Below are 15,000 nucleotides of genomic sequence, written 5' to 3' on the forward strand. Positions count from 1 at the left end.
CACATTCACTGTCTTACAAACTATTGACAGGAGCTGACCTTCTCTCTCATTGCACCATAGTCTTGATAGTTCTGGACCTTCTGTATGATCACAAGTCCAATATCTTCATCAGTATTAGAAACAGGGACTTAAAGCTTTACTTAATAAAAAAAAACATAGTGGAGGGATAGGTTTATGATCCGGTGTCTGCAAAACCTCTGAAATAAACTTCCCTTGCATGTTGAGCAGTCTGACTTAGTATCTTTAAACATAACCTAGATGACTAGATGAGGAGCCACAAATTTAGCCCAGGACTGACTGGCATATGAATTTTTTAATAGAGAAGTTAGTGCGGTATTAAGATTTTTCCATCTATCAGTGTTTAATTGAGCTATACCTAATCTGCAGACAAATGGTCAAATAGACTGTAAAGTGGAAATACCGCATTAAATTATAGTAAGTAGTGTGGCAGATTGTACAATCGAGTAAGGCTGTGAACTGTACTTCTTGTGGTACAAGGTTTGATTCTCTCTGCCCTCATTTGACTGCTGTGTGACCCCTTGCAAATCAAGACAGAGGCAACTGGGAATTTGGGTTGTGATCCTTAATGGTCCCCTGGACTGCAAGCCTAATAAGAACCTATGAATGCTGGTCCTTGTCTAAATGCGAACATATATATTGTTGACTAATTATCTACTTCACTGTTGTGACAGTGTTACTGGATGTATAATTGATAAGAAAGTGTCTTACAGTTTAACAAATCTTAATTTAGCTACTGAATTTATATCTCTTGCAATTTCTGTTTTTAGCAATTCTTTCCTTACATATTTGTATTCAGATTCAATCTGTTTTCCTGTCTTTGTTTCTGCTAACCTAGTGTTTACTAAAGATTCTCCGCAAGTCACTTTCAGCTGATGCTTCTATCACACATCTATATAAAATCCTGAAATGAGTCACATTCTGTCAAGCAAGACCTCTGTAGTTTTTAACTTTTTTTTAGTCCCTGCATGGATAACAATCATTATCAGGTATTTTATTATAGTAACTTCTGGGAAATCCTGTTATTGCCAAACTAAGTACTGGCAATTTAAACAGCTGTATACCTCACTCCTCTGGTCATTCTCCTTTCCACATAGAAGCAGTCTACTCTGTGCCTCTATGTACATAAGGAACAATACCCAATGAAATATAAATAGTAATGTTTTCAGATTTTTTAGTTTTAATTTAAACTTCCACTGCTTTTACATTGAAGAAACAGTTCTCCTGCAGCCATAACTTTGTTCAGTGACATTAATTTGTGCTGACCCATGAGTTTCTTCCCAAATCACCCACAGGCTCCTCTATTTTAAAGGAGCATATTTGCATAGCATTTATCCCTCACTACAACCTGCAGTTTAGCTTAACTACCTACACAAAATAAAAGCCCTTATATCTATCTATATATATATATATATATATATATATATATATATATATATATACACACACACACACACACACACACATATACATATATAAAGAGAAAGAGAGTCAAACATTATTGCACAATACACATTTCTATATCACATTTGTAGTGCTGTCCTCATGTGGGGTACAATATATTACCACCAATGGATAGCCTGTTTTCATTTATATCCTTAACTATAGTCCATCCTATATTTTCCAACAAACACTCCACAAAACAGATGTTTACATTTAAGTTACCTCCCTAAAGTAGATTATATTTGCATATACCATACCCGATTAGTGGTTGGCTGCTTCATTTCCTACCTTATTCCTATTTTTATTGATTTCCCTTTGGATTTGCCCTGTCCTTCCACCTTTCTAGTGGTTTTTCATTTCTCCTTCCCCTTTCCTCATTCTAGTCAGTTTCTACCATCTTCTCTCCATGTCCAGGAACATCGCTTGCATTTCATGCTCCTGTATTGCTTTTGTCCCCTTCCGATTTTGAGGGATGATGGTTTTAACTTTAGTACTCAAGAGTCTGATAATGTTCATTTCTTTTACTTAAGAGATGCTGTCCTCTTTAGGCCCTATATACATAATTTCCAAGTATGCTCTGCTTCTTTAGAAATCTGTCTCCCCAAATCATCTCTTGCTGTTTCCACACTTCTTGTACCCTACACACGGTTCCTGCTCCTTCCTCCTGGCACCTCTAGCAGCTCCTGTCCTCCTTTCTGCTTTCCTTTTTCCTTTACCAATTTCATGGGGGGTTATAAACCATCTATACATTATTCTCAAGTTCGGATCATCCACTCCATGAACTTTCTGCATGTCTCGGTTCCTAAATTTTCTTCTGCCAGTGCGCTGTAACACTTTCCATCCTTCCTGCCTTCCCCCATTTTTTATCATTCTCTCTTCTTTGACGTTGTCCATTCTTTCGCTTAATACTTCACATATCTTTTTCATCTTTAACCTCTTCAATTTCCTTCAGAGTTTGATTGTCTCTCCTTTAGCCCACCTTTCCAACCTGTTCCTTTCTGTTTTCCTCTCTGTATTCTTTTTCCAGGTGTTAACTTCTCCATTGTTTTAAATTTTTCCTGGCATCCTTTTCTGTGCATACCAAATCTTCCTTTTGAGCCATTCCAGTTTTCCGCCAGATTTATTCTTTTTTTCATCCCTATATTTGCTCATCACTCTTCTCTTTTCCAAAGTTATTTAGGATACCCCTCACCCTACTTCCTGCATCCCAGTTCTTTTAGTGCTGATTCATTCATATCATTTAGTAAGCTTCTCCACATGTCCTGCTCTCATACTCTTTTTTTTTTTTTTTTTTCTTAATCTCTTTCTCATTTGCTTCTACGCAGTGAATGATGTTACATGTCATTGCACGTCAGGATATATGGAAGACTCCAACTCCCCTTTTCCAATTCATTCTCCTTTTTGCGCTTCACACTCTTTTCTCCTTACCTTTATTGACACAGTCCTCTATGGCTTATTGCATTTGCTGTAGCCTTTTGTCCCTGGGGAGTCTATTTATATGTTGGGGAGTAGGTGGAGGATTATTGGTAGTATCATCATCCATGCTACATTAATTAGCAAGCAATATACAAGTACCCAATGTTTTCCTTCTTTCCAACTTCCTCTCTGTTTGTCCCATTTGTCTCTTTCACTGGCTTCCTAGTTACATGGAGAACTCTGACTCTTAACTCACCTTTAGGTATCATGGTTATCCCGATCCTTCTCATACTTTCATATATTTTGCCTGAACCCTATCTTCTCTTACATTGCTCCTCCTCTAGTACCTTTCCCCACTTCTTCTCTCCCCATTTGAAGACCTCTAGGCGGGATTCATATCTTGCAAGTGTAGGTAAGGTCCATAGTTGCTGAGAATTTGCCACAGTCTAGCAATCTGGCTCATTGGAAAGGTAAACCTGAATGATCTTATTCTCATGTACAGCACCAATACTGACGTTTTTCTTAACTACTGTGGTTCTGGCACAGTGTTTTCTTGTGATTCATTACAGATGCTGCCACAGAATACAACCTTATTTATGACACGGATCCCTAACTTGAACTAATTAAGTGAGTTATTTATTTTGGTTATTTGACATAGTCTCATTATATATATAGCCTACGTTTGGGGAAACACAAGGTAGCACTCATACTGACCAGGGCACTAAGTAAATTCCCTGTTCTTTACATTTACTTTGGATATTGAAGGAGATGCAACAAGAAGCAAAATGTGCTCTGCCAAGGATGCCATGAAAAAATATTAAGAAGTGTGGGAGAAATTCAAATGGATGAAAAAGAAATACTATGTAAAATAAAGAGCAGAATATGTAGAGAATATAACAATGTGAGAATTGGATATAGAAACAGGAAATGTGAAAAGGAATTATGGGTATGAAAAAGTTATGGAACATAATTACTGCATTAAACCATAGGAAGGTTTGAAGAAAGAGGAAGAAAAAAAAGCTATAGTAGAGAGACAGAAAAGATTTAGGAAAGTCTAAGAGGCTTTGGACCTTTTATGCTGACTTATTACATTACCTGTGTAGGGACAAATGAAATACAAGTAACAAGAAGAAAGATTATGTTATGCATGTTAAACTTTCTATTGTACAACAGTTTTTGACTAACAATTTAGAAATGTTTTGGAAGAAGTTTAAAGAACAGTATTATTCCATGTGTTCTACAAAAATAGATCTAGATGAAACATTATACGGAAATATAAATACATATGGATAGAAATACAGTATAGAAAATGGACTGGCTACTGTTCATAACTATATAAATGCTATGTAAATATATATAAAGAACTGTTATATAATAAGATGTGAGATTGTGAAATTGTAATAAGGACAAAATAGAAATTATTGTGGAATATGTTGAATGTTACATGTGTAAAATATGAAAAAACTCTAATTATTTTGTAAATGATACATATTGTGTTTGTAATGCTGCAAATATGTGTATGTATTAAATGAAAAAAATTACACACAAATATAACACCCCTAATTCTTTTTGATAAGTGCCACAGGATGTTTAAGATGCACTTAAGATGTCAACAATTAGGACAGATGTGACCTTAGTTTAATGATTCATCTGAAGAATGACATTCCAGGAGTTTAGCACACCCCTGCATTGCCATTTAAGTATTGGACAATAAATCCAAGAATGTGGAGTGGGCATACACCCAATGGTCATCTGATCTTCCAGTATCAAAAGTGACTGCTGAGTTACTGACATTGACGTAAACTAATTTTGACAGATGCTGAAACTTTCTTCTAAGATAAACTCTGTAAATAAATGACTTTCTCTATCACTCAGCTTTATTACTATAATCTGACTTATGTTTTTAATATGACACAAAGAAAGTAAGCTTTAAATTATTTAAATGGAGCCAAAGTGTCGGCTTCCAGCCCAGCTATTAGGAAATTTGGAGTTGACCACTTGTGTGTGCAACTTATTAGCACTGAAGTGTTTAGTTAAATTTATCAGTTAAACTAAAATCTTATGGCTCTAGGTTCTTGTGGATTTCCCCACCACCGTGTGCATCATAGTGGACTCATTGTTTTCATGTCCTTTATTCCCTAATGAAAGATTAGGTAAACTCTACAAGCAGCACTTAACCATTTTCCCTAAAACTAGTCCCAGTCCTTACTGCATTACCCAAACTACACAAGTCAAGATATAAATTTCCCCATTTGGAAAGAAGATATAACAGGGCAATATGTGCTGCAAACAGAAACTAAAAGTTGACATTAAACTTTGTTGTTCTGTTTTTCTGAATTTTTTGAAGAAAACCCTCTAGTTAAAACATTGTTTTTAACAATTTTTTTATACTTACAGCCTGTGTACACAATTCACTTTTTCATTGTAGTCGCATGCTGATGGCAAAGGGGATGTTCATGCCTATCACTTTTTTCCTTAGCAGAAAGCAAAGCTAGGAACAGTCACCAAAATAAATTCCCTTATATACTCATGGGTACGTGCGGCGCACGCACGAGCACACACATACACACACACACACACACACACACACACACACACACACACACACACACACACACACACACACACCCTCCTAAAACCTTTGTGTTGCTTATTTTCCCTCTAGATGCTGCTTAATTACATTATTTTCTACTTTCATTCATCTGCTATAACTCACCCTCAGTACCTGTGTTTCACTGTAAACAACTCTATTAATAATATGCACTTTCAAAGGTTGTTTTATCTTGCTCTGACTTCCATTTCCTTCACTTAGCTTTAAAATGGGGTGTGCTTACCTTCTGCTTGAATAAGGTCTCATCCGCTTATTCTTTTGTTTGCCTAAATAGCTATTTACATCTTAGCAGCTCTGCTTTTCTTACGTATCCCTCTTGACACTTTCAAAATGTTCCGATACTGTGCTTCTTCATACATTTCTTGTTACATTTCTGTCCCTTAATCAAATCCATTTCTAGTATCTCTTAAGACTTTCTGTCGCTGCTCTTACTGGATGTAACCTAACCTCAACCCTTTCTGACATGCACTCCTTTCCTACCCCTATTTCTACTGAATCTCCCTTGACCCAATTGTTTTCTAACTCCAAATCCTGATTCAGTCACAAAATTCCCAGCACTTTTTTAACCACTACCCTTATTTGATCTACCTCAGCTTTGGTTTTCTGTTACTTCTATTACTCACAATTCAGCTTAGCATACTAAGATATCTAGAATTTTCTATGTGGACCTCCAACTCAATAGCTGTCCATCACCTAATTTCACTAAAGGCATTTTCTTTTCTATGAGATTTCTAACCCCCAGTGTGGCCTCATTGTGTTTATTATCACTTTTGACAGAACCCAGAATATAAACAGATTTGTCATTTTGCTCAAAGTCAAATATTATGCTCCTGATTATTGTGAGTCTTGATTCTTGCAAATGTGGTATGACTAAGTTTGCAGTTACCCTCATTAGTAAGGCAAAAGAACCCTGATTTGTAGCCTCCTTCCTTAATGAGAAAACCAGTCTCAGAAAATACTGCACAGTGTAATAGATAGATTTTGGCAACAAAATAAAAAATCAGAACAGCTATAATACATTATTACAGAATGAGCAATGTCCCACTTTCCAGCAGGGTGTGCAAGGAGATTTGAAGGAATGCACTGTAACTCCCCAAACGATACTATTTCCAAAAATACCAAGGTCAGCAGTGATCTGCCTAGTAACCAAGTTAATAGCAGGCCTTATAATATTACAGAAGCAACTTTAGCAGATATGCAGTTTCAAAGTGACTAATACTTGCATCAACATTCCTCACTCGTTCTTGTTCATGCTACTTGCTGTTTTTATGAACATATTCTTAAAAAATTAAAAGAGTAACACAGCATCCTGAAGGTACCGTCATCTGCTGCTGTTACAGCAAATGGACATAGTGCAGGCTTTCTTCACAGAGATGTTTAACTAGAATGTGTTTAAATCAAACAAAGTACTCAGGGATGCAGACTATTTTAAATGTGGAACAGGAATTTTAAACAGTACATATGTCATTAAAGATTGTAAAAAATAAATATTATACCTGATTTCCAAAACAGCTTCTGTCTGCTAAAACAGCTGAGGATTCCAGTCCATGCCATAGGAGTTTTGTTGTCACTGAGTAAGTTTAAGTTGTTAGCCCATTTTGGCATGGCAAGCACCTCACCAAAGTGCATGATGGAGGTTTGCATTTTGACCTACAGCTTTAATTCTGTTTCCTCCTTTGGTTATGTTTAAGAACATATGAACAAATACCAAATTAGCAGCAAATCAGAAGTATACAACTGTAAATACAAATGCACCTGCTAGCTACAGAGAGAGACAGACAGAATAAGAAAAAACATTTATTCTACCTTGCACCTGCTTTACAGCTGGGCTATGCACTTATTTGTTTTCACTATGGATTCCTCAAGCTCTGTTATGTCAGAAGTACAACAACAGCAAGTTTGTATGTACAAAAATAAGCATTAATCTTACCTTCTCAATCTTCTCCAGCCATTCCTTGTTCTGTGCCAGTTCAGCCATGAAGGCCTTATGCTTCAGCCACTTCTTGTGCAGCTTTTGGGCTTCATCCCACGATGAGTCCCTTGCCATTAGCATCTTTTCATTAATCCAATTATCCAGCTGAGGAGAATAGAGACAAGGCTGAAACATCTGACTTTCCAGAGCATTATGAATGAGTCGAATGAGACGGGGAAAAGGGGATAGTACTTGAGAAACAAAAATTACAATTCCAGCACAATTACTTTAAAGAGTTCTAATTCCTTTTGCAAGAACAAATAAAAAAGTGAGTAGCATTCCCCTCCAAAGCTTTGAGAAAGAGACATTTTTAAAATGCGACAATGCCAGTTGACTTCTCCCCCATTTCTTCCATCTAATTTGGCAGCATCATAGGAACAAGAGCTAAAAATGAAAAGAAACAACACAGCCTTCTTTCTAGTGCCGTCGTCAGCTGTGTTGCTGCATGATAACCATCCTAGGGAAATGAAAAAATCAGAGCTCACTCCCTTTTTAAATGCTTAAGTATCAATTCCACCAGCCATTGAATGTTAGCTGAGTGTTGGAGAGAAGGAACACAAATCTCTTTCACAGAACGCTTCACAATGATTTCTGTTTGCTAAAGCAACTGAACAGATTGTATAAATTAAAATATATATATATATATATTATATATATAGTGTGTGTGTTCAGATAGGTGCATAAAAATCCAGTCTTTTCTTCTATTTTCTTTCTTTCTGTATTACTGATTTTCTTCCTAGCTGCTGCAGTCTCTGATTCCCACCCAAGCTCATCAGCAAACATTAGCTACTGCAGAGCTTAAGCAGAAAGAAAACTGAGAGAGAGAGAGAGCACGAGCCTTTCTATACGTCACTAGCTACACTTGAAATTACTGCACTCGGCAAAAAGAAAACTGCAGAAGCTAAGCCATGTGTCATGTGTGCTGAGAAGACACTACATGCTTCTGCCAACAAACATGCTGCCTGCCTACACTGGGAGAAACACACACGTCTTTTCATATGATAATTTTACTGCAGAATAAGCAGTCTAGACGCAGGAAAGTAAAAGAGCAACAAATCTGTGTGTGCATATTAAGAGCTAACAAAATCAGTATTATCACCCTACACTTCACTGGCACTGCAACTATTCAGGTCATAACACATCAGTTGTGTCAGCATTCCAGCTCTCTAGGAAAGGTAATTTTACAGCACAGATAATGCCATACAAACACTGAACTGTGTAAGAAGTGATTACTGTAAAAAGATGAGATTAGAAGAGGTACCTGCATTTGTCTCCCTGACTAGCTGAGAAATTCCAACTCGGCGGATTTAATCACACACAGCAAATGAAAATTGGATACACATTAGGAAAGATCATTCTGCCATCATAGTGTATATCAAGTTATTTGCTATATAATTCAGGCCCTTGAGGAGTTTGCTTATCTAATTTCTGAAAGTGCAGACTCAGACTTGGTCATACAGCAGACCTGCGCAGGAATCACTGCAATGTGGTAGTCAAGGTGCATGTGCTAAATATACAGACTTTGTTTGAGAGGACTACCTCTAACCTGAGCACCCTATAATTCATAATGCTGAGGTTACAGACAGTGCATTCTAGACAATAATGTTTTATATGACCCATGCATCTCAGTGATTTTATCAAATACAGCTTCAGTAATTTTTTAAGTTACTCTCAAGGATCAATGAACTCACTCAATATCAGAAACTTTGATAAAAATGTTTCTTCTCCCTCTGTTGAGCTAACAATATTAGTGTCATTGCAGACATGCTTTAGAGGTGAAAGATACTTATGTCAACATTCTGAGTTTTTCCCCACCACACACATGTACACACACTCAAAAATATACAAACACATTCAACAATGCACTTGCTTTGACATCACAGTACAACGCACAGAGCATGAATGAAGTACCACTGATTGGACTCCACATTATGTCAATGCCCCCTTCCTCAACCCATGTCCAGGAATTATCCACTAAGAACCCTTTTTTGTTTGTGTCTTTCGGCTTTTCCCGGTTAGGGGTCGCCACAGCGGAACTCCTGTCCGCTAATGACTGGCAGTTGATTTTTACGCACCGGCTTGCCAGGCCTGACGCATAACCTTCAACGAAGGTACGCCCATTCACGCATGTCTCCGCGCAGAAGATACTCTAGCTGAGCATTGAACCGGACAGCGTCTTACTGTGAGGCGACAACGCTACCACAGCACCACCACCACGGGTATGAGTATAAGGCGTGATGCATTTATATGCCCAAGCAAGTTCCACTAAAGCTAGGGTGTTTTCTAGAAGGAAACCAGGGAAAGTATTTATGCTGTCTACGCAATTCAGGACACTGCAGCATTAGAAAAAAATAGTCCACACTTCATCAAGTGCTACGCAATTCTTTTTTTTTTCTTTTTAGTTATCCATCTGAAGCAGCAAAATGTTAGGTAACTAGAACATTGGTTTAATGACTCAAACGAAGGATCGTCTCTTCAGAAAGTACCTCTTACTCAGGCTGCATTCTAGTGTCAGTACTGGAATAAGAATTTATTTGAACAGTATGAGGACAGAACTACAGACATCTGATATTCCAGTAATGGACACACATGTACAAACCTGCTGACAGCCTGGCAGAAAGAGCATGATTGGTAAATATGCTAACCTACAGATCCTGGAACAGTGAAGTGGACAATCTACTATGCTTGACAAAGTATGGAACTGTCTCACAGCTCAATGTGCGTGCTCTACTCTCTTCACTGCAGCTCATAACAAAATAAGAATAACCCCAATCCCTGGCCTCTTCACAAAATAGCATAGTTCATTTCCCCGTTTTTCAGATCTCTGCTGAAGGTGTTGTTTTTCTCCTTCCCACCCCCCCATTCCTGTCTTGTTGTTTAAATTTGGAGGCTTTTGCAATGGCCCGCCCCCACTGTAGATTTGATCTGGGACACTCTCCCCAGTCCCATCTGTTTACCTCATTCTACCTAATAGACTCCTTCTGCACCTGTTTTTAGTCATTTTTAATTTAATTGCATTTTTTTAAACTGTTTGATCTAACATTGCTACATACTCAAGTGTGCTAGCTTGCACTGTAGTTGAATTGTTTTTACTGCAGTTTTAGCTACTTTTCTGTAAAAAAAAAAAAAAATCTAAGCCTGTTTCCTACCTTTCCTGTAACTACTGTAAGTCCAGATTCAGATTTGCTGTATCCAGGACTGTATGTAAGCTTCTGAGCCCCCAAGCTTTCTGTGTTGGAGGGAAGTCTTCTAGCTTATCAGTGGGAGTGGTAAGCACTAGGTAACCTATCTACCACATAAGGAGTGGTTCTGGCCCAGAAATTGTAGTTATTGGCCATTTTGGGCAGTTTTTCCACCTCTCTGATTTAAAAGCCCGCATTTGCACTTGCTTCCCCCCTTTCCTGTAACTAGTTTAGTCCAGATACAGATTCTTAGTTTTAGCACTGGAATTTGCTTATTCGTGATCAGTACTTGTTGTAAGCACTAAATAAGCTATTAATTACTACAGCACTCAACCTTCCTCATTACCTAGAGGAAAACAGTTTTGGTACTTACTTTCCTCACTTGCTTAGAGAAAAACAGTTCTTGTACTCACTTTCCTCACTTATCTAGAGGAAAATAGATTTTTATTCAATAAATAAATAATAAAGAAATACTTCTTCCATCTGCCTTTGATGTCTTCTGGGCTGGTGAGCAGGTTGTTGCTGGCATCCCTTATGAAGGATGGCTGAATATCTTCTTTATCTTTGTGTCTTTGCCTTGCAACCTAATATAGTTTCTTTGTGCCCCTTACTGAGTCACTTTCCAGAAGCTGGTAGAGTGCCTCTGATGCCCTATTCTTTGCTATTGCAACTTCTTTCTTAGCTTCTTTGTTAGCCAACCAGTAGTCCTTCCTAGCCTGGTCAGTCTTTTCTGTCTTCCACTTCTTCCTGCACTCCTTTTTTCTTCTGATGACTTCCTGGACTTCTGCATTCCACCACCAGCTTTCCTTATGTACCTTATTTCCATACCTAGCTCGGCCACATATCTTTTCTGTATTCCTAAAACATGTTTTTAGGTGTATCACCAGCAGCAGATCTATAGCAAATTCTGAGAGATTCCAACACAATCCTAGGCAACCTGTGGGAATAAAGCCTTTTGAACAAGTCCAAAGTCAGCCTGAGAGCCTTCTCCAAAAGGGATGTGTCTCGTATACCTCCAACGGTAGATACCCAAGGGGTATCCCCATTAAACCCTTAACCATCTCCTTCAGATAACATGTTAAACTGAGATGATGGCAGCTCAAGTGAATATAAAAGATCCCACAACACTTTTCAAAAAAGTGTAGAGGTTGCTATATATACATACATATATAACAATTACACATTTACACAGTAAATTACATTTACATATTTCTGCAATGTCATAGTTGTCCTATTAACACCACTTTTATAATTTCTTTTTTAGAAATGCAACATAATTTTAGTGCAAACTTTTTCCATTTTTGTTTCCATAATTTTCATCTATCTACCCCAATGTTTTTTTCAACAATCATTTTCTTGTTTCTGTCAATACACTTTCTCTCTTCAGTTTTGATTATATAATAGCCCTTAACACTACCAAGATTCTAACAAATAATATTTTATCCCATTTATCAATTTCCTCCTCCATTCCTTTCTACCTTATTTATTTCCTTGAAATCTCCTCCAGCTATATACATCTTTAAACTTTTCCCCAAAAGACATATTCATTTTACATTTTAAAAAATGTTTTGCAGTTTCCTTTATCTTGCTTGCAATCAATATCCATTTCGTCGTAACTTGTTTAACAAAATTCTCCACTAAAACTCCTCTCATTGAAATCCTCAAAAATTTTACTTCTGTACAATTCACATTTCTATAATCATATGATAAATCTCACTCCATGGATATACAAGAAAAAATTGTTTTTCATAACACTCATTCCTTTTCTAAATAAATTCATTAGTTTTTAATTTGTGCAAATTTATTTTATTTACATATTCTTTTCTTTCCATAATCTCTTTTTATTTATTTTCCACATATTTCCATATCTCTTCATACTTCTTGTATACCAATTTTTTCATTATTGTCTTCTCCCTGTTTTCAGGCTATTAATAACCCAAAATAAGTGCAATGATGTTAAAAAAATTTAAACTGATTCCCCTGTTTCCTTCTTTTTTATTGTATATTTTTCTTCATTAAATATTAATCAGTCTCAGACTCCATATAAAACTCAAAACAATTTTCTAGCAATTTCTTTTCCATTTTCCCTGGAACATATACATGCCCCCAATATAAGCACGTTTACCAAAATAATACGTTAAAGCTTTTCCACTATACCAGTCATTTTTTTATTCCTTTCAGTTTCCTTTTCTATTTATTCAGTATGTTTCCCTATTTCCCAAACTTAACCCCAAAAGTACTGGTTTTCTTCCCATTATAATAAAGTCCATTGAACTTCTTTATTTCACCACACCCCTTGCTTTTTCCTTTATTCAATATTAAACCTGCCATTTTTAACAATTTTATAACACTTTTTTTATCCATCCATTTTTTTTGCTACAATAGCTAAGCTATCTGCACAAGATAGACATACAGGTATAATAATTTACTCTCATCTTCCAAAATACTTCATCTATTTCTGATACAGAAATCTGAATAACTGCATTCATTACTACAACAAAAATGCACATACTTAAGGGGACACCTCTGCTCAACTCCCCTTATTTCCATGATACATACTTATTTCTGAGTTATCATTTTGGTTTACTGAGATTTACAGTCTGTTGTTGTATACTTCTTTCCACATGTTTTTTTTCATATCCTGTTGCCAATGTATGCATTTAAAACAGGTTACCTCACCAGCCAAATACACACACCAGTGTTTTCTGCTCCTTTACAACCAAAGCCCACTGCTTTTTACCTTGACACAATCATTTTTTTCTGCTTCCACATCTATAACATGATCATCTATCTCACTACAGCTTGTTCTACTCCATTTTTAGGGTTCACTGTGCTCCACCAAATTCAGTCATTTCTGTGTCAGTAATCCTCCTCCTTCAAACTTTTTTACAATAATGTCCCCATTTCTAGTAGTTTCAGACATCTGTCAATCTGCTTCTTTTAAAATACACACTGCTCCATCTCTCATGGCATCCTCCATTTTAGGATTATCACACCTAAGCTAGCAGCAGCCTAATGGTGTCACCTAGTGGTCTTGATACAAAACAACAAGACAGAAGAATATGGAAGTTCCTAAATGCCCTGGCCAAATTTCCCCTGGTCAGTATGAATACTATATGAATACTACCTCGGGTCTCCCCTAAAAAAGAGGCCACTGGCCTAGAACTATTAAATGGTCAACTTGTTATAAGAACCGAGCCTAGTAAACTTGCAAAATAATTTATCTTCTACCACTTGTAGTCAAGTGTGACAGGTGCATTTGTCTCATCACCAGCCAAAATCTGTGACCAAAGGTGAAAATAGGACATTGACTAGTAACCTGAGATCTTTTTTCAATGATTCCCCTCCCATTCAACAAAAGTCCACTAAAGGGCCTACGGTAATCTTGCTCATGTACCCAGCAAATACTCAGTATAAAAATATAATGCAAACTTATATATGATGCATGGCTTCTATTACTATAACAATGCAGAACATGCCATTCACTATACACTCACTTGTATCTATTTGCCATGTTGCCATAATAGTGTAGATTTTGTTATATTATGGCCATATCGGAAATCTGTCTTGTTAGGTTCTCTTCCGAAAATAGACTCTGCCTAGTAGGGCTAATTTGGTTAATAAAACAACACAGGGGTTCAGGTACTAAACAAAATCTGCTTTCCACCACCTTGAAGTAATCTCTTCCAAGGAGTATGAGAAGCATAGCATGATTTTTCTATAAATGGAACATACTCTATTTCTCCTTCATGAAAATCCAAATTTATCTCCCCTACTTTCTATCCAGCACTGAAATGTCACAATTAGAATGACAACCCAAGAATATACATCATCTTTGGCTTTCCAAGCATATTTTTTCTCTTCTATCATTTTGTCACTTTATCACTGTGAAGCTGTTTAGTTGCTGCAGTCACCTATCTATGAAACTGGATCCACTCCATTCATGCCAACAGCTTCTGGCATCACCTCTTCAAAGGATGGCAAGGACTCCAGGTTTATGAGTTCCTCATGCTATTAATTCCACCTCCCAGAAAAATTACAGGATGAGGTCTGCATGCCCCTTCCAATCTGATGAGAAAAGGTTGAGTAACATTCTCCCCAGCCTGATCATTAGATGATTTTTTAGAACCCCTTAAAGACTATCAGAAAGCAATTCACCATGACTTTGAAACTCCTCCCAGATATGAGCCTTCAATTTTACAATTGCCATGGCTGCTGGCACACTTGGCCTTTTCACATGATTACGGGTTAGGGACAAACATTTGACCTCATGGCCGTAAAAAAGTTTGACAACCATTGTCTAATGTTAGCATTTATAAGTACCCATTTATTACTTAAGATCTCTTATAATTGTGTGA

At 36.9% G+C, this 15,000-nt stretch overlaps 1 protein-coding gene across 1 annotated transcript in view; it reads right to left on the reverse strand.

Annotated features, from left to right (window-relative positions):
- The window catches only part of LOC122794071 (spectrin beta chain, non-erythrocytic 4-like), a 1,992,331-nt gene extending 1,984,024 nt beyond the window's left edge, over positions 1–8,307 (reverse strand). Inside the window, exon 1 of the mRNA XM_044062212.1 lies at positions 7,419–8,307. Coding sequence (XP_043918147.1) covers positions 7,419–7,595 — 177 coding nt within the window. The 5' untranslated portion in view covers positions 7,596–8,307. The remainder of the gene's footprint in view (positions 1–7,418) is intronic.
- Between the last annotated feature and the right edge of the window lie 6,693 nt (positions 8,308–15,000).

The sequence above is a fragment of the Protopterus annectens genome, chromosome 1.part0 (genome assembly GCF_019279795.1).
Source record: "Protopterus annectens isolate FY-2018-M chromosome 1.part0, PAN1.0, whole genome shotgun sequence".
Classification (NCBI taxonomy): domain Eukaryota; kingdom Metazoa; phylum Chordata; order Ceratodontiformes; family Protopteridae; genus Protopterus; species Protopterus annectens.